Below are 18385 nucleotides of genomic sequence, written 5' to 3' on the forward strand. Positions count from 1 at the left end.
ACTGGAAGTCAAGTCAGAAGAAATGGCCTATAACAAGTTTGGCCAGCTCTTTTTGTAAAGAGTCAAATGGTCAATATTTCTGAGTTTGGGGGGCTTTGTTGTCTCTGTCACAACTACTCATCTCTGTTGCTGTAACATGAAAGCAGCCATAGAGAACACATAGACAAATGAGTATAGCTGTAGCTATATTCCAACAAAACTTTGTTTATGGACACTGAAATTTTAATTTCATATAATTTTTATGTCATTAAATATTATTCTTCTAATTTTTAAACCAACCATTAAAATGTAAAAGACATTCTTAACTCACCGACCATACACAAAACAGATAGTGGGTCAGATTTGGCTCACAAATCATACTTAGCTGGCCCTTCACTGAGAATGCAGCAGATATATCTGCATGGGAATGGCCTCCCCACCCCAGGTGTTTTCTTTTCTTTTTTTTTTTTTTTTAAAGGAATTCCTTTATTTTTATTTTATTTTTATTTATTTATTTTTGGCTGTGTTGGGTCTTCGTTTCTGTGCGAGGGCTTTCTCTAGTTGCGGCAAGCGGGGGCCACTCTTCATCGCGGTGCGTGGGCCTTTCACTATTGCGGCCTCTCCCGTTGCGGAGCACAGGCTCCAGACGCGCAGGCTCCGTAGCTGTGGCTCACGGGCCTAGTTGCTCCGCGGCATGTGGGATCTTCCCGGACCAGGGCTCGAACCCGTGTCCCCTGCATTGGCAGGCAGATTCTCAACCACTGCGCCACCAGGGAAGCCCCAGGTGTTTTCTTTTCTTTTTTTTTTTTTAAATAAACTAACCAGGATCTTTTTTTTTTAATTTTTATTTATTTATTTATTTTATTTATGGCTGTGTTGGGTCTTCGTTTCTGTGAGAGGGCTTTCTCTAGTTGCGGCAAGCAGGGGCCACTCTTCATCGTGGTGCGCGGGCCTCTCACTATCACGGCCTCTCTTGTTGCGGAGCACAGGCTCCAGATGCGCAGGCTCAGTAATTGTGGCTCACGGGCCCAGCTGCTCCGTGGCATGTGGGATCTTCCCAGACCAGGGCTCGAACCCGTGTCCCCTGCATTGGCAGGCAGATTCTCAACCACTGTGCCACCAGGGAAGCCCCCCAGGTGTTTTCTATTCTTAAGAACCTATTACAGTTGACCCTTGAACGTTTGAACTGCAGTGCATCCACTTATATGTGGATTTTTTTCAACAGTACACAGTACGGTACTACATGATCCGTGATTGGCTGCATCAGAATCATGGTTATGGAGGAACTGCATATATGGAGGGCTGACTATAAGTGATATACGGATTTTTGACTGCATGCAGGGTCAGTGCCCCTAATCATGTTGTTGTTCAAGGGTCAACTGTTTATAGAAATACACTTAAAATATCTCTATATCCAATGATTCTCCAAAAACCTGGAAATAGATGTCTTGGATTTTATTGGTCTTCCTTATATTCTTTTAATTATGTCTTTGTGGAATAAATGGTTTCTGTTTCCTTTGAGAATTCCCTGCTACTTGTGTCTTCACGACAGAATCACTTGTCAGTGCTGTGAAGATTATTCAAAATACTTATATGCAGTGAGCTGTACAAAACCTTGTCTTTTAACTGCAAACTCTATTGTTCAGGAGGGCAGTAGTTTTTGGAGGTTAAAAATGTGGGCTGTGCTGGGCTTCCCTGGTGGCACAGTGGTTAAGAATCTGCCTGCCAATGCAGGGGACATGGGTTCGAGCCCTGGTCCTGGAAGATTCCCACATGGCGCAGGGCAACTAAGCCCCTGCACCACAACTACTGAGTCTGTGCTCTAGAGCCCGTGAGCCACAACTCCTGAGCCCACGTGCCACAACTAGTGAAGCCCACGTGCCTAGAGCCTGTGCACTGCAACAACAGAAGCCACTGCAACGTGCACCACAATGAAGAGTAGCCCCCACTCACCACATCTAGAGAAGCGTTGCTTTTGCGCACAACAACAAAGACCCAACACAGCCAAAAATAAAAATAAAATAAATAAATTTATTTTTAAAAATGTGGGGCTTCCCTGGTGGTGCAGTGGTTAAGAATCCGCCTGCCAGTGCAGGGGACACGGGTTCAAGCCCTGGTCAGGGAAGATCCCACATGCGGCGGAGCAACTAAGCCTGCGCACCACAACTGCTGACCCTGCGCTCTAGAGCCCGGGAGCCACAACTACTGAAGCTTGCGCACCTAGAGCCCGTGCTCCACAGCAAGAGAAGCCACCGCAATGAGAAACCCACACAACCACATTGTAAAGTAGTCCTCCCAGCCCCCCTCCCTCCAAGGGGCGAAGAAACAAAGACCCAATGCAGCCAAAAATAAGTAGTAATAAATTAATAAATTTAAAAAAAAAAATGTGGGCTGTGGAGTCAGGCGTTGATTTTTAAAGCCCAGTTCCACATCTTACTAGCTATAATCTTGAGTGAGTAATTTAACTGTTTTTGCTCAGTTTCTTACTATAAAGTGGGATCATAATAATTGCCCAAGTATGAGATTCAACCTATCCATTTACCCTTATTGGTGTCTGGTAAACTGGGAAGGCTATAGCCCCAAAATCAGACCTGAACCTCAGCTTGCCTCCTGCTTCATGCCCCAGATTTCATTTCTTCAACTCATCCATTTAGCAAATATTTCGTGAGTACCAACTCTGTGCTTTGTAATTGGGATAAAACCGTGAAAATTTTAAGCCATATGAACAGCCTTGTAAGCTCGATTGGAAAGGATGTCTTGTGAGCTGAAGTCTTAGTGAAGGGGGAGAGAGTAAATGAGAACAGCAAGGGAGGGTAGGAGGTAGTATTTCTGGATAACGTGAGCAATGAACAGGTTTTCTTTTTTTTTTTTTAAGGAAGGTGACATACTGGTGACTCGGAAGCATAAATGGAGTACAAAGAGGATATGAGGGACCTTCAGATGCATGAGGTATAGAAGAAAGAGCAGCCTCCATCACATAGGGCTGTAGAGGAAATGGTGTTTTCAGTGAAGACCCAGGTTTCTATGAAATTAGAAGATGGAAGGAACATTCACTGAAGAAGTCGAGGCTTCTCAGAAGACAGTGGAAAGTTAGAATATGGTGAGGTGGGAGAGAAGTGGGAGATTGAACCATGAAGAAGAAGCAGACAACAGTGACTTGAGCATGAGAAAACTGATGAGGGTGTCATTGAGGGAGTGAATAACCAGGATGTGAGGCTGGCGTGTTGGGTTTTGTTGGCCTCAAAGTTGTCCAAGAATTAACCTTGTGTTCCCTGGGGGGGTAGGCACTAGGCTGCTCAGTGCAGTCAGCTGCAGCCCAATTGGATGATACCTCCAGAGGGTCCAAGTCTGGTCCCTGGAGAGGCTCTGGCTTCCCAAAAAGGAGTCTACTGTTCAAAGTGTAGGGTCCTAGGGAAAGGCTCAGGGCTACAGTCTGCTGCCCAGGCATCGAGGTAAGCGCTTCCTCACTCATTCAACAGCTTTCTTGAGCAACTACTATGTGTCAGGTTCTATGCTCTGAGGATAAACCAGTCAACAAGGTGGTCAGTAAACAAAAAGTGTGAAAAACAAGTAACGTTTTCAGTGTCTTGGAAGGTGATGAGTGCTATGAAAGAAAATAGAGCAGGAGAAGGGAATGCTGGAGAAGAGATTGCAAGTTTAAATGGGACGGTCAGGGCAAGCCTCAATGAAAGGTAGATTTGAGCAAAGACTCAGTGGAAGAGAGGGAGTTAGCCCTGCCTGTATCTGGAGGCAGAGCACTCAGACAGAACCCTAAGGAAATCTCAGTCTTGGTTATGAGGAACATGACACCGGAGCCGGGGAATGTGCCCATTAGTCCAGCAGAGACAGGAACCATCTGGAGTCTTGAAGGTGCCAGACCCTGGTGTCCAGGTGTGTTTTTCCTGAGCTGATGTCAGCCTTCTGGAAGCTGATTTAATTAAATGGTGGTGTCATCTGTTTCAGCTGGGTGTGGGTGGGTGCTCCGTGTGCTGGGAAAGCTCCTGTCTGCTGCCACAGTATGATGTTTTATGGTTGCCATGTGGGCAAGAGCATGGAGGCGTTAATGCTCAGTCTCATTTCATAAGGAATTCCTTGTGAAGACAAGGATATAGGAGCCAAAACTAACAACTTTAAACCCCCAAAGGCTTGTGAAAACCAAGCCAATTGTGAAAGACCTATAAACGTGGGGCAGTCTAAAATACACCCTGAGGCATAGCTTACTATTTCCAGAACAGCCTGTCAAGTTCCCTGTGGCTGCATGGGGAAATTTTCTCTGTGGGGAAAGTGTTTATTGAGCACCTACCATATGCCAAAAGCCAAATTCCTACTTTGTAGCTCACCTGGAGCTCTCAGCACAGTGGTTCTTAACCTTGACTGAATACTGGAATCACCTGGGGAGCTTAAGAAATTACTGACGCCTGCCTCCCACCCCCTAGAGATTCTGAAGTCATTGGGTTGAGGTGTAGCCTGGGCTTTGGGATTTTTAAAGCTCCCCATATGAGTCTAATACTGCTCTAAAAGATTCCATATCCTGTCTGAGGAACTCTTCACTTTCCCAGGTGATTGATACAAAAAATGAACTCACCTTTGAGGTGAGGCCCCTGCCTGTACATAGGACATGTCTATATACAGTGTTTCTCAGCACAGGACTTCGCCACCCAGAGATTCTGATTTAGTTGTTCAGGAATCAGGCTCAGTTACCTTAATGTTTAAAAGTTCCACCAGGTGATTCTAACATGCCAGGGTTGAGAACCAGGGTATAGCCTACAAGCCTATCACTATAACCATATTTGAATATAGCATAATAACTACTGCAGAATGTAGTAGTAGTTATGTTAGGACAGTCGGATTGTGAGTACTTCTTTCCTTTTGAGTTTACCTTTTCTGTATTGTCCTTATATACCTTTAAAATGAAAAAATATATCTGGATGTGCCTTCTTTTCTGTAATTAAAAAAAAAAACAAACTTTCGGGACTTCCCTGGTGGTCCGCACTTCCACTGCAGGGGGCGTGGGTTCGATTCCTCATCGGGGAACTAAGATTTTACATGGCGCGTGGTGCAGCCAGAAAAAAAAACCAAAAAAAACCCCCCAAAAAACGCAAACTTTCATTATGATCTCTAGGTCTCTAAATACTATTTTCAAAAATCCATTTTATATTAATTTTTGGTTACCAGCCCTTTCTCTAGTTTTTTTCTTCATGGTCTTTTAAAATCTGAATCAACTGAAGAGTTTCCTGTAAATTCTATTGGCCTATTTAAATAGTTCTTCATTATCTATACTTGGAATAAATATTTGTGTAAAAACTTAATATCTGTCTTTTCTATGCTGTCAAAGCTCCAAGAGGTCTAAGGATGAGACATGATAAGTCTGGAGGAATGAGCAGACCAAATCATGCAGGGCTTTAGAGATAACAATAAGAAGTTTGGGCTTCATCTTGAAGGCAAAAGGTGCCACTGAAGTATTTTAAGCAGTTGAAAAGCATTAGTTTTGACTTGTAGGAAGATGATTTTGGCTGTGGGACGGTAGATGGGTTGGAGAGGAGCAGAAGTGGAAAGGGAAATAAGACTTAGGAGACCTTCATAGAAACAAAGAGCAGAGGGACTTCCCTGGTGGCGCAGTGGTTAAGAATCCGCCTGCCAATGTAGGGGACACGGGTTCAAGCCCTGGTCCGGGAAGATCCCACATGCCACGGAGCAACTAAGCCCGTGCACCACAACTACTGAGCCCGCACTCTAGTGCCCATGAGCCACAACTACTGAGCCCACGTGCTGCAACTACTGAAGCCTGTGCACTCTAGGGCCAGTACTCTGCAACAAGAGATGCCACTGCAATGAGAAACCTGCATACTGCAACGAAGAGTAGACCCTGCTCGCTGCAACTAGAGAAACCCCACCCTCAGCAATGAAGACCCAATGCAGCCATAAATAAATTAATTTAAAAAAAAGAAACAGAGCAGAAATCAGTAGAGAAAATCAATAAAACCAAAAGCTGATTCTTTGGCAATATTAATAAAAGCAGTAAACCTCTAGCCAGGCTAGCCAAGAAAAAAAGAGAGAAGACACAGATTACTAATACCAGAAATGAAAGAAGGATCATCACTACTGATCCCATGGATATTAAAAGCATAATAAAGGAATATTATGAGCAACTCTGTGCCCACAAATTTGATAACTTAGATGCAATAGACCAATTCCTTGGAACACACAAACTACCAAAACTCATACAAGAAGAAATGGATCATCTGAAGAGGCCTATATCTACCAAGGAAATTGAATCAATAATTAGTAACCTTCCAGAAAACACCAGGCTCAGATGGTTTCACTGGTGACTTCTATCAGGCATTTAAGGAAAAGATGATACCAATTCTCTACAATCTCTTCCAGAAAATAGAAGCAGAGGGAACACTTTCTAACTTGTTCTGTGAAGCCAGCATTACCCTAAAACCAAAACCAGATAAAGACATTATAAGAAAATTACAGACCAATATCTCTCATGAACATAATGCAAAAATTCTCAACAAAATATTAGCATATTGAATCCAATGATGTACAAAAAGAACCATACACCTAAATGAAGTGGGATTTATTCCAGATATGCAAGGTTGGTTCAACATTAGAAAATCAATTACTGTATTGCATCACATCAACAGGCTAAAGAAGAAAAATCATATGATCATATCTATAAGATACAGAAAAGCACTTGATACAATCCAACATCCAATCGTGATTTTAGGAAAAACTCTCAGCAAAATAGGAATGGAAAGAAACTTGCTCAATAAGATAAAGAACATCTACAAAAAATCTACACCTAACATCATGCTTGATGATGAGAAACTAGATGCTTTCCCCCTAAGTTTGGGAAAAGGCAAGAATGTCCCTTTTTACTACTCCTATTCAGCATTATACTGAAAGGTCTAGCTAATTCAATAAGAACAGTAAAGGAAATAAAAGGCATAGATATTAGGAAGGAAGGAATAAAACTGTCTTTGTTCACAGATGACATGATTGACTATGTAGAAAATCCCAGAGAACTGGCAGAAAACTCCTAGAACTAACTAGCAGTTATAGCACGGTTCCAGGATACAAGGTTAATATACAGAAGTCAGTTGCTTTCCTATATACCAGCAATGAACAATTGGAATATGAAATTAAAAACATAATGTCATTTATATTATCACACACAAAAAGAAATACTTAGGTATAAATCTAAATATATTGATATATATAAATTTATATATATAAGTACAAGACTCTGATCAGAGAAATCTAGATAAATTGAGAGCTATTCCATGTTCATGGATAGAAAGATTCAATATTGCTTAAATGTCAGTTCCTCCTAATTTGATCTATAGATTCAACGTAATCTCAGTTAAAATCCCAGCAAGTTATTTTATGGATATCAACAAACTTATTTTAAAGTTTATATGGAAAGGCAAACAACTGAGAATAGTCCACATAATACTGATAAAGAAGAACAAAGTTGAAGGACTGATGCTACATGACATTAGACTTAATATAAAGCTACAGTAATTAGGACAGCATGGTATTGGCAAAAGAATAGGCAAACAGACCAATGGAACAGAATAGAGAGTCCAGAAATAGAAATACACCAATATAGTCAATTGATCCTTGACAAAGGAGCAAAGGCAATTCAACAGAAAAAAAAGGATCATCTTTTCAACAAATGATGCTAGAACAATTGGACATCCATATGTAGAAACTAAATCTTTCACCTTACACTTTTCATGAGAATTAACTCAAAATGGAATCTAATAGACCTAAATGTAAAACACAAAACTTCTAGAATATAACAGGAGAAAATCTGTGTGAACTTGGGTTTGGCAATGAGTTTTTAGATACAAAACCAAGAGTACAATTCATGAAAGAAAAAATCAATAACTTGACTTACTAAAATTAAAAACTTTTGTTCTGTGAAAGACACTGATAAAATAATGAAAAAACAAGCCACAAACCAGAAAAAAATACTTGCAAAACACATGTTTGATTTTTAAAAGACTTTCATTCAAAATATACAAAGAACTCTTAAAACTCAGCAATAAGAAAAACAACCAACCCACTTAAAAATGGGCCGAAGACTTTAACAGACACCTCATCTGACAAGATATATACAGATGGCAAATAAGCATATGAAAAGATGCCCATATCTCATGTGTCATTAGGGAAATGCAGATTAAAACAAGAATAAAATATCACCACACCTATTAGAATGGCTAAAATACAAAATACTGACACACCAAATGCTGGCAAGGATGTGGAGCAACAGGAAGTCTCATTCATTGTTGGCAGGAATGCAGAATGGTTCAGCCATTTTGGCAACGTATTAAAAGCTAAACATAGTCTGACCACATGATTTAGCAATTACTCTTGTAGGTGTTTACCCAATTGAGTTGAAAACTTATGTCTATACAAAACTGCACACAGTGGCACAGTATGGCACAAATGTTGCACATTGCTCCAGTTTATACAGTAATAGGGCCTTTTTGTTTAATTATCTTTAAAAAATCGTAATCGCCAACAACTGGAAGCAACCGAGATGTTCTTCATTAGGTGAATGAATAAACAAACTGCAGTACATCCAGACAATGGAGTATTATTGGGCTCTAAAAAGAAATGCACTATCAAGCCGTGAACAGGCATGGAGGAACCTTAAATACATGTTGCTAAATGAAAGAAGCCAGTCTGTAAAGTCTACATACTATATGGTTTCAACTGTATGACATTGTGGAAAAGGAAAACTATGGAGACAGTAAATACTATGCTACAGATCTTATGAGATTTAGCCTTTCCACTGAGCTCAGTTACGCACTGGCATGCCAGTTGAAGACAAGTCCCTGTATATGAGATGTTGGCTTCATTTCAGCGACCCTCCTTCTCTGTCCCCAGGAGCCTCCTGATCTTCCTGCTGATAGGGCAGAAGTTTGGAGACAGCCAAGTGAGTTGGAGAGAATAATCCAAGTAAGAAAAATAAAAGAAATAGTTTTTTTCCTCATTAAATTAGTGAAATGGGGACTTCCCTGGTGGCGCAGAGGTTAAGAATCCGCCTGCCAATGCAGGGGACAGGGGTTCGAGCCCTGGTCCGGGAAGATCCCACATGCTGCGAGCAACTAAGCCTGTGTGCCACAACTACTGAGCCTGTGCTCTAGAGCGCGCGAGCCCCAACTACTGAGCCTGTGTGCCACAACTACTGAAGCCCACGTGCCTAGAGCCCGTGCTCCGCAACAAGAGAAGCCACCACAACAAGAAGCCCATGCACCACAACGAAGATTAGACCCTGCTCGCTGCAACTAGAGAAAGCCTGCGTGCAGCAATGAAGACCCAATGCAGCCAAAAATAAAAATAATTAATTAATTAATTAAAAAATGTTAGTGAAATTATGATGATAATTCAGGTGGTCTAGAAGTAGAAAAAGCGGAAGTCAAACATTAAAACAGTAGGAATAGTTACCGACATTTGTATAACCTTTCAAAGAATGTTCTGACCTACATTGTTGCAGGAAATCATTTGATCTTCCCACCAGTCCTGTAGTTGTTATAGCTATTTTAAGAGTTAAGAGACCGGTTATCTCATGCCTGAGGTTACACAACTAGTAAGTGGAAGAGCTAGTTACTTAAACTCCGGTCTTTTTATCTTTAAGCCCACCCTTCTTTCTACCAAAGAAAGCAAAGGCTTTGGTGAGAATAAAGGATGGGTTTAAGAGTCAGTTTCTCTTGTCAAAAATGATAGTAATACTTACCCCAGAGTAGGGCTGCTCCAAGGGTGTGCAGAGCCCCGGCTAATATTTTTGTAAGGTCTCTGCTGTATAAATAAGTTGATGGGTCCATGTGAGAAGTAATGATTTATTAATGAGGATTTAGAACAATAGGGAAAGAAGAGATACTTATGTATGTGTATATTATCCATTCAGTGCACATGAAGTTTCTTCAGAGTATCCAGATACCCCTTCTTTCTGTTCAGGTTCAGGAACCATCTCATCATGTTTTTTTTATTGTCAGGTGCATCATTCCTGGCTAATTTCACATTTCCCACCATAGGAAAAAGGTAGCAGTACTGTTATTATTTACAGTGCCATGGCTTTCTGGAACCTGTTTTATAGAAACAATATAGATCTTCTTGTCTCTTCAGTTCTCTAGTACCCTTTATTTCATGCTGGTTACATCATTACTCTTTTTTTTTTTTAACATCTTTATTGGAGTACAGTTGCTTTACAGTGGTGTGTTAGTTTCTGCTGTATAACAAAGTGAATCAGCTATACATATACATACATCCTCATATCTCCTCTCTCTTGCTTCTCCCTCCCACCCTCCCTATCCCACCCCTCTAGGTGGTCACAAAGCATGGAGCTGATCTCCCTGTGCTATGCAGCTGCTTCCCACTAGCTATCTATTTTACATTTGGTAGTGTATATATGTCCATGCCACTCTCTCACTTTGTCCCAGCTTACCCTTCCCCCTCCCTGTGTCCTCAAGTCCATTCTCTATGTCTGCGTCTTTATTCCTGTCCTGCCCCTAGATTGTTCCGAACCCTTTTTTTTTTTTTTTAAGATTCCATATATATGTGTTAGCATATGGTATTTGTTTTTCTCTTTCTGACTTACTTCACTCTGCATGACAGTCTCTAGGTCTATCCACCTCACTACAGATAACTCAATTTCATTTCTTTTTATGGCTGAGTAATATTCCTACATCATTACTCTTGATGCCACACTATCCTTATCCTTTATGCTGCCCACAAATACTGGCTTCCAGTGACTCTGAAAGGTTGTGACTGTGCTTTGCTGACAATGACCACAAATGCAAGTCTTACCCAGTGTATGAAGGGGAAATGTGAATTGTAATTAGTTCGAGGTCATGTTAAATTTACCATTTGAAACTACCAAGACTGAATCATGAAGAAATAAAAATCCAAACAGACCAATTACTAGTAAGGAGATTGAATCAGTAGTCAGAAACCTCCCAACAAACAAAAGTCCAGGACCAGATGGCTGGTGAATTCTACCAAACATTTAAAGAAAAAATACCAATCCTTCTCAAATTTTTCCAAAACATAGAAGAGGAGGGAACACTTCCAAACTCATTTTATGAGGCCAGCATTATCCTGATACCAAAACCAGAGAAAGGCACTACAAGAAAAGAAAATTACAGGCCAATGTCTTTGATGAACACAGATGCAAAAATCCTCAACAAAATTTTAGCAAACAGAATTCAACAATACATTAAAATTCAACATACACTGTGATCAAGTGGGATTTATTCCTGCGATGCAAGGATGGTGCAACATCCATAGATCAATCAGTGTGATAAACCACATTAATAAAATGAAGAGAAAAAAATCATGTGATCATCTCAGTAGATACAAAATAAGCACGTGACAAAATTCAACGTCCATTCATAATAAAAATTCTCAACAAAGTGGGTATAAAGAAAATGTACCTCAACATAATAAAGGCCATATATGATAAACCCACAGATAACGTCATACTCAATGGTAAAAAAGCTGAGTCTTTCCTCTAAGATCAGGAACAAGACAAAGATGGCCACTCTCACCACTTTTATTCATTGTAGTACCAGAAGTCCTAGCCAAAGCAATTAAGAAAGAAAAAGAAATAAAAGGCATCCAATTTGGAAAGGAAAAAGTAAAACTGTCTGTATTTAGAGGTGACAATGTTATATATAGAAAATCCTAAAGATTCCACCAAAAAAAAAAACCTGTTAAAATGATTTTTAAAAATTCAATAAAGTTGTAAGATACAAAATCAATATACTAAAATCAGTTGTGTTTCTATACACTAATAATGAACTATCAGAAAGAGAAATTAAGAAAACAATCCCATTTACAATTGCATCAAAAAGAATAAAATATCTTGGAATAAATTTAGTTTAGGATGCGAAAGGCTTTTTACACTGAAACTATAAGACACTGATGAAAGTAATGAAGAAGACACAAATGAATGATATTTTGTACTCATGGATTGGAAGAATTAATATTGTTAAAATGTTTATAGTATCTAAAACAACGTACAGAGTCAGTGCAATCCCTACCAAAATTTATCATTTGAAATTTTATAGTGTAAACATAGAATAGCACATCTTCCAACCATGCTCTCTTGGACTCTTTTAGCCCCACATGCCTAGATCTAAGGGCTGTACTCCTTAAAGGATTATTGTAAAGTTATATTAGATAATTATGTCAACTCTGTGTGTGTGTGTGTGTGTGTGTGTGTTAATAAAATGTAGAAACAAAATTGAATTGGAGCAGTTGCAAGAGATTCCTGGTGGAAAGTCTCGGTGAGAATTGCATATACAGCTCAGGCTAAAGTGTTTGCAAGAGCTTACTAGAGAGCATCCTCCCAGACAAAATGAAGTAAATTACAAGGCCCTGGAGACAAAGATAAACTGCAGTAGTGTCAGCTTCAGAATCACTGATCAAAGAGCAGAGTGGCTGATTTGTTGAGAAGATACTGCAGTGCCCAGTAGCAAGAGCTGAAAGGCAGGGCCTCCAGAGCTGAGAAGTACCCCAAATTCCAGATCACACAAATCAAGCAGTCCCTCTTCTCTTAAAGTGATAGAAGAGACATGAGACAGTGCCTCCATGTTTATCACAGATCACTGTAAGTGAGGCAAAACTGTATAGAAGCCCAAGTCTGCAGTGGAGTTCACAAAGAGCAAAGGGTCAGTGATGCCCAGGGCAGGATGGATTGGCACACCCCAAATGTGGGTGAATGAAGAGACAGTTGATAATTCAGGAAGAGCCAGCAGACCTGTAATCATGGGGGAGAGGCAGTCAGAGGAGATAGAAATTGTCCTTAGAGAGAAAACTTTCCATCTTGGAGCTTGAAAGGCTCTATGGCAGTATTAAATAACCTTTCTTACATAAAGGCTATTTCAGAAAAAAAAAAGAAAATGAAAATGTTTAATGACGGGCTAGGATTACTAAAGCTAACCTAAGCTGCTTCTGCCATTTCCCAAATCATGTCGTCATTCCAGAAGCATCCCTTTAGTAATTGCAGAAGTGCATCTTCATCAGGAAGGTTAGAGAGGATACAACTGAAGAAGCAGTGGTGGGGTGAACTCTGTGCTGAGAGTTCTTACCTGTGTTTATCATGCAAGTCCTCCCAGCACAATCGTACTGGCTACCTTGATTAAGTTGCTATATTTGCTTAAAAAGAAGCTAATATTTGTTAACTATGGTTTGTGAGGCAGTGTGCTAGGTGTTACACATACATGGTCTTATTCCATTCTTGCAACCCGTTCCTTGAACTGCTTCCAGTAAACTAGCACCTGGAATGAGGGAGGGGGCACAGTAGGGGGCTAAGTTCAGTCTTTTCTGAGAGGTTCCAGAAATTAGCCCATTGGTCACGAGATGCCCAACACTGATCTATACAGTCCTAATCCTCAAAGTCCTTTCTTCATTTTCCCCAGCCATCACCACCTCATACCCACACTTCCTGTCAATTAACCTTCCAAGTCAAGGTAACCAATTGAGTTCAGTCCAACAAACATTTCGTTTGGTACTTACATACTCAGTGCCACGCATGGTACTCTGTGCTAGGCACTATACTCAGATTTCATGGTCTGGGAGAGAAAGATGTTTAAATGGACAGTTATTCCTTTTTAATTTTTTTAATATATTTATTTATTTATTTTTTGGCTACGTTCGGTCTTGGTTGCTGCGCATGGGCTTCCCCTAGTTGCGGTGAGCAGGGGCTACTCTTTGTTGCGGTACGCAGGCTTCTCATTGCGGTGGCTTCTCTTTGTTGTGGAGTGCAGGCTCTAGGCACGCGGACTTCAGTAGTTGTGGCACGTGGGCTCAGTATTTGTGGCTCACGGGCTCTAGAGCACAGGCTCAGTAGTTGTGGTGCATGGGCTTAGTTGCTCCGCGGTGTGTGGGAATCTTTCCAGACCAGGGCTTGAACCCGTGTGCCCTGCATTGGCAGGCAGATTCTTAACCACTGTGCCACCAGGGAAGTCCCTAAATGGACAGTTTATTCTTCAGGATAACACGTGCTAGGCCATAGTTATGTCCTAGTCATCACTGTATCCCTAATCCCAGGCCAGCGTCTGGCACATAACAACAACGAGACTGTTACAGTTAGCATGTACTGAGGGAGAACTATGTGCCAGGCATTGTACTAAACATTGTATTCTCAACATAATCCTCACAACAATTTTATGAGGTATTAGTATAATTCCAGTTTTAAAGATGTGGAAATTAAGGCACAGAGCAGTTAAATAACATGCCCAGCTAGTAAGGGATAGAGCCAGGGTACAAACCCAAGCAGAGTGACTCTGTTGCCTCTAAATATCTGTTGAGTGAATGAATGAGTGAGTGAGAGGATGGAAGAGAAGGAGGTGGGAGAGAAAGAGAGTGGGGACAAGTGAGCAAGGTCAGGTGACTGTCAGCTCTAGGTAAAATGGGGTCCACAGGCAGGAGAGGTTGGTTCTGCTTGGCAGGGGAAGCAATCACGAAAAGTTTCACAAAGGAAGTGGTGCTTCACCCGAATGTTGCAAGATGAATAGGTAGTCACTGGCCAGGGTAGGGCAGGGTAGACAGAGCTAAGGCCAACCCTTCTACTTTTGTGGTAGATCCTTTCCCTCTCTCACCTTCTCGGGGATATTTCTCCAGCTGTCCCATTTCTGTTGCATCATGCTTGAGTTTTCCTCTTATTCTAACCAGCTTATATGCATGCTGAAAAATTTCCTAACCTCAAAAAACTCTTTCCCTGCAATTCCCCTCCAGCAATTGCCCCATTTCTCTGTCTCCCTTTATAGCAAAACTTCTAAAAATGGTAGTCTCTATTGCCTGGCTCCAATTCTTCTGTTTTCTCTGAAACCCGATGAAAGCAGCATTTCACCCCCACCCTCCAGTGAAACAGCTCTACTCAAAGTCAAGAGCAACCTCCATGTTGGCAAATCCAGCTGTCAATCTTACGGCTACCTTCCCAGGCCCAGCACAGTGTTTGATGCAGTTGGTCCCCGTATCTTTCTTGAGACACTTCATTCCTTTGGCACCTGAGACATCACACTCTCTCCTGATTATTTTTCTATCTCAGGGACTGCTTCTTTCAGCCTTTTGCCATGCTACTCCTCACCCCCCAAATATTGATCCTTTTTTCTTTTTTTTTTTTTTAACATCTTTATTGGAGTATAATTGCTTTACAATGGTGTGTTAGTTTCTGCTTTATAACAAAATGAATCAGTTATACATGTGTTCCCATATCTCTTCCCTCTTGCGTCTCCCTCCCTCCCACCCTCCCTATCCCACCCCTCTAGGTGGTCACAAAGCACTGAGCTGATCTCCCTGTGCTATGCAGCTGCTTCCCACTAGCTATCTACCAAATGTTGACCCTTAAAATGCACACGGTGATCAGGGCACTCTCCCACTGGAAATCATTCAGTGACTCTCCCCAGGACAGAATCCAGACTTGAGCATTGGAAACCTCCGCCACCTCACCTGTCACGAAGTACGTGTGTGGTGCTCTAGAGGACAGCCAGCCCCTCCAAATGTTCTTTCTCACCACACCCTCCAAGATCTCTGAGAGCTGAGTGGTTCCCATTTGCAGATGAGCAAGCTGAGAAGCAGATTGTCCTTCATTTGCCCACGGTCACGCACCTTGCAGTGTCCTTTATGAAAGCTTCTAATTCCAGGTCCTGTATTCTTCCCATTTACAACCTGTTGTTTGACCTGATTCCTTAAACTTGGGACTTCTGAGTGAAGCAGAGGTGTGGAAGTCTGGTTCCTTCTTTTAGGTGCCAGCCTCTCCATCTGGATTTCCTCTTAAGAGTGCAGTGGTTTACACTCTTCACCCCAGGCGCCTGGTAGTCACGTTTGCAGGACAATGGTGCTCTTACTGGTCAAAATGCTAAATCTCCCCAAATGAAAGGCCAGCTGCAGAGTATGAGAAGAACAAGGGCTGAATGATTTGATCAGACATCTGTGGGGGCCTCCTGGCATTTGGAGTGTGAGTGCCTTAGAGAAACTAACTCTTCGGGCCCAAGGGAGTTGGAGACTGTTAATCTTGGTGGTTTTGACCGCTAACTGCCCCAGAGGTCCCAGCCTGCTGTATGACTCAGAATCCCCAACACTCCCCCTATTCTTCTCTCACTGGGATAGTCAGGAGGCCATTTCCAAGGCATTTTAATTTGGTAATAACTTGACATGGCCCACTATGCCCAGGGCTGTATGTTTTAGAAGTTACTGTTGCTTGGGGGGTTGGTTTAGAGCTGCTCCATCCTTAATATCTGACTAGCCTGCACTGGCATGGGCAGAGCCCTTCCTGGTGGGCTCTGGCTTCCTGTGTTCCATCTTGCCTGTGCTCTTTTTTCTCCATTATGGATTACCTGAGTCCATAGACCCTGGACTATCCCATAGCCCGATTCTTTTTTTTTAACTAAAAAAATTTTTATACATTTTTTAAAAGTTACTTTCCACTTACAGTTATTACAGAATATTGGCTGTATTCCCCATGTTGTACAGTACATCCTTGAGCCTATCTTACACCCCATGGTTTGTACCTCCCACTCTCCCACCCATATTTTGTCCCTCCCCACCCTTCCTGCTGGCAACCACTAGTTTGTTCTCTATATCTGTGAGTCTACTTCTTTTTTTGTTATAGTCACTAGTTTGTTGTATTTTTTAGATTCCACATATACGTGAGATCATACAGTATTTGTCTTTCTCTGTCTGACTTATTTCACTTAGCATAAGGCCCTCCAGGTCCATCCATATTGCTGCACATCTAGAGCCCTGATTCTTGAAGCATTTTGCCAGAAGTTGATGGTGTTCACTAGAGAGAGGAAAGATGTGGCTGAAGATTTGTCTGCTGTTGTACATGCATTTCTACATGCATTTCTGCAATGCACTATGTTAAAGGGATGACCACCATCCATCTTTCCTTTTCTCTGTGAAACTTTCTGGAATTCAGAAAGACCATAGGAACCCACAGTACCAGGCAAGCAAGCGGATGGTGGGGGATTGGAGACAAGGATATGAAGGACTCATAATGCCTCACTGCTTGTTACACACTTCCAGAGAGCTTCTCTACCCCATCTCCAACTGCACTGACCACTCGTGCTGTCCCTGGACTCTGTGCTTCCCTCTGTCATGGCACTGACTGTGATCCACACCAGGGCGGTGCCATACTAAGAGCTCCTGCACTCGTGTTAGAGAGAAATAGTTTCACATAGTATCCACTACTTACTAGCTGTATGATCTTGAATAAGTCTCTTCATTTTTCTGAGCTTGTATGTAAATTAATAATTAACAGCACCTACTCACCTGGCTATTGAGAGGAGTAATTGAAGACATCTATAATGTTTTCATCACTGTGCCTAGTCCAAAAGCTTCCGGTAGGTTTAGTAATTGCACTGAAGTTTATGTTTCATTTCTGAAATACAGTTGTTTATGTAAGAAAATGTTGTTATGTAAATTCTCTTGTTAAACCCTTGACTTTCTTTTGCCTACCAAATAAAAGCCCAACTCCGGGCTTGTCGCTCAGCATTTACATTTGCATTTCAGGCTTTAAATTTCAGTGGTAGGGAAAGCTAAAAAAATGTAGATTTTTTAGAAGAAATTGCACATAGATACAGATGAGTTTGTCTAAATTCAGTGAACAGTGACTCTGTATAAGGCCCTGGGCTAGGCTCACAGGGCACTGAGTGAATCACACATGACGCATGATAGGTGGTGCCATCATGGTTTCTGGCTGTCCTGTATAGGCACCAGCCTCCCCTACCCTGGACCCACCCCGCCCCCGCCCCTGCAGAAGGCAGCCCTGAGGGAAGACTCACCACAGGGCCCCAGCACAGCAGAGCAGCTGGGCATCAGAGTGCTGGCAGCTGGCCCAAGGGTGGAGACTGGGGAGGTTGGGGCTGGGAACTGGCAACGAGCCAGGGCTCCTTCAGGTGCCCCAGCACACAGGGCCTCCAGCCCCAGCAGTCACTGAATGTGTCCTGTTCTTCCGCTGTGGTCTTCTCTAGACTGCAGTGGGCAGGGTTTTTGGTGGCAAGGCTGTGACTCCAGCTGCACACTGAACACATATGGACACTGAAGCCCAGAGATATGAGGTGACTTGACTACAGTCACACAGCAACAAAGCCAGGGCTAGAACTCACAAGCCTTCTGAAAAATAGTCAGTGCTCTCTGACTTATGGGCTCATGAGATTGTCTTATGTCCAGTCCAAGTGTAGTGAGATTGTCAGGGCCATTTTGTTCCTTCAGAAGATCATAAGGGTCTTCTATGTGCCCATCTCTGTGCAAAGAACTGGGGGTACAGGGTTAAATCAGACCCTGACCTTGGGAATTTACAGTGCAGTGAGGGAGACACACTACCAACGATTGCAGTTCCGTAGAGCGAGTGCTGGGCAATCATGTAACGCGGGTGGCGGGG

The 18385-nt window shown here is 42.1% G+C and overlaps 1 protein-coding gene across 5 annotated transcripts in view; it reads left to right on the top strand.

The window, feature by feature from the left end:
- Window positions 1-18385, top strand: part of ST3GAL3 (ST3 beta-galactoside alpha-2,3-sialyltransferase 3) — a 236181-nt gene that overhangs the window by 138052 nt on the left and 79744 nt on the right. The window contains exon 2 of one of the 5 annotated variants that reach the window (XM_068539710.1): window positions 2855-2928. The exons of the other annotated variants lie outside the window; for them this stretch is intronic. Coding sequence (XP_068395811.1) covers window positions 2924-2928 — 5 coding nt within the window. The 5' untranslated portion in view covers window positions 2855-2923. The remainder of the gene's footprint in view (window positions 1-2854; window positions 2929-18385) is intronic. 5 annotated transcript variants of the gene reach the window in all.

Source organism: Eschrichtius robustus, chromosome 3, assembly GCF_028021215.1.
Source record: "Eschrichtius robustus isolate mEscRob2 chromosome 3, mEscRob2.pri, whole genome shotgun sequence".
Taxonomy (NCBI): Eukaryota; Metazoa; Chordata; class Mammalia; order Artiodactyla; family Eschrichtiidae; genus Eschrichtius; species Eschrichtius robustus.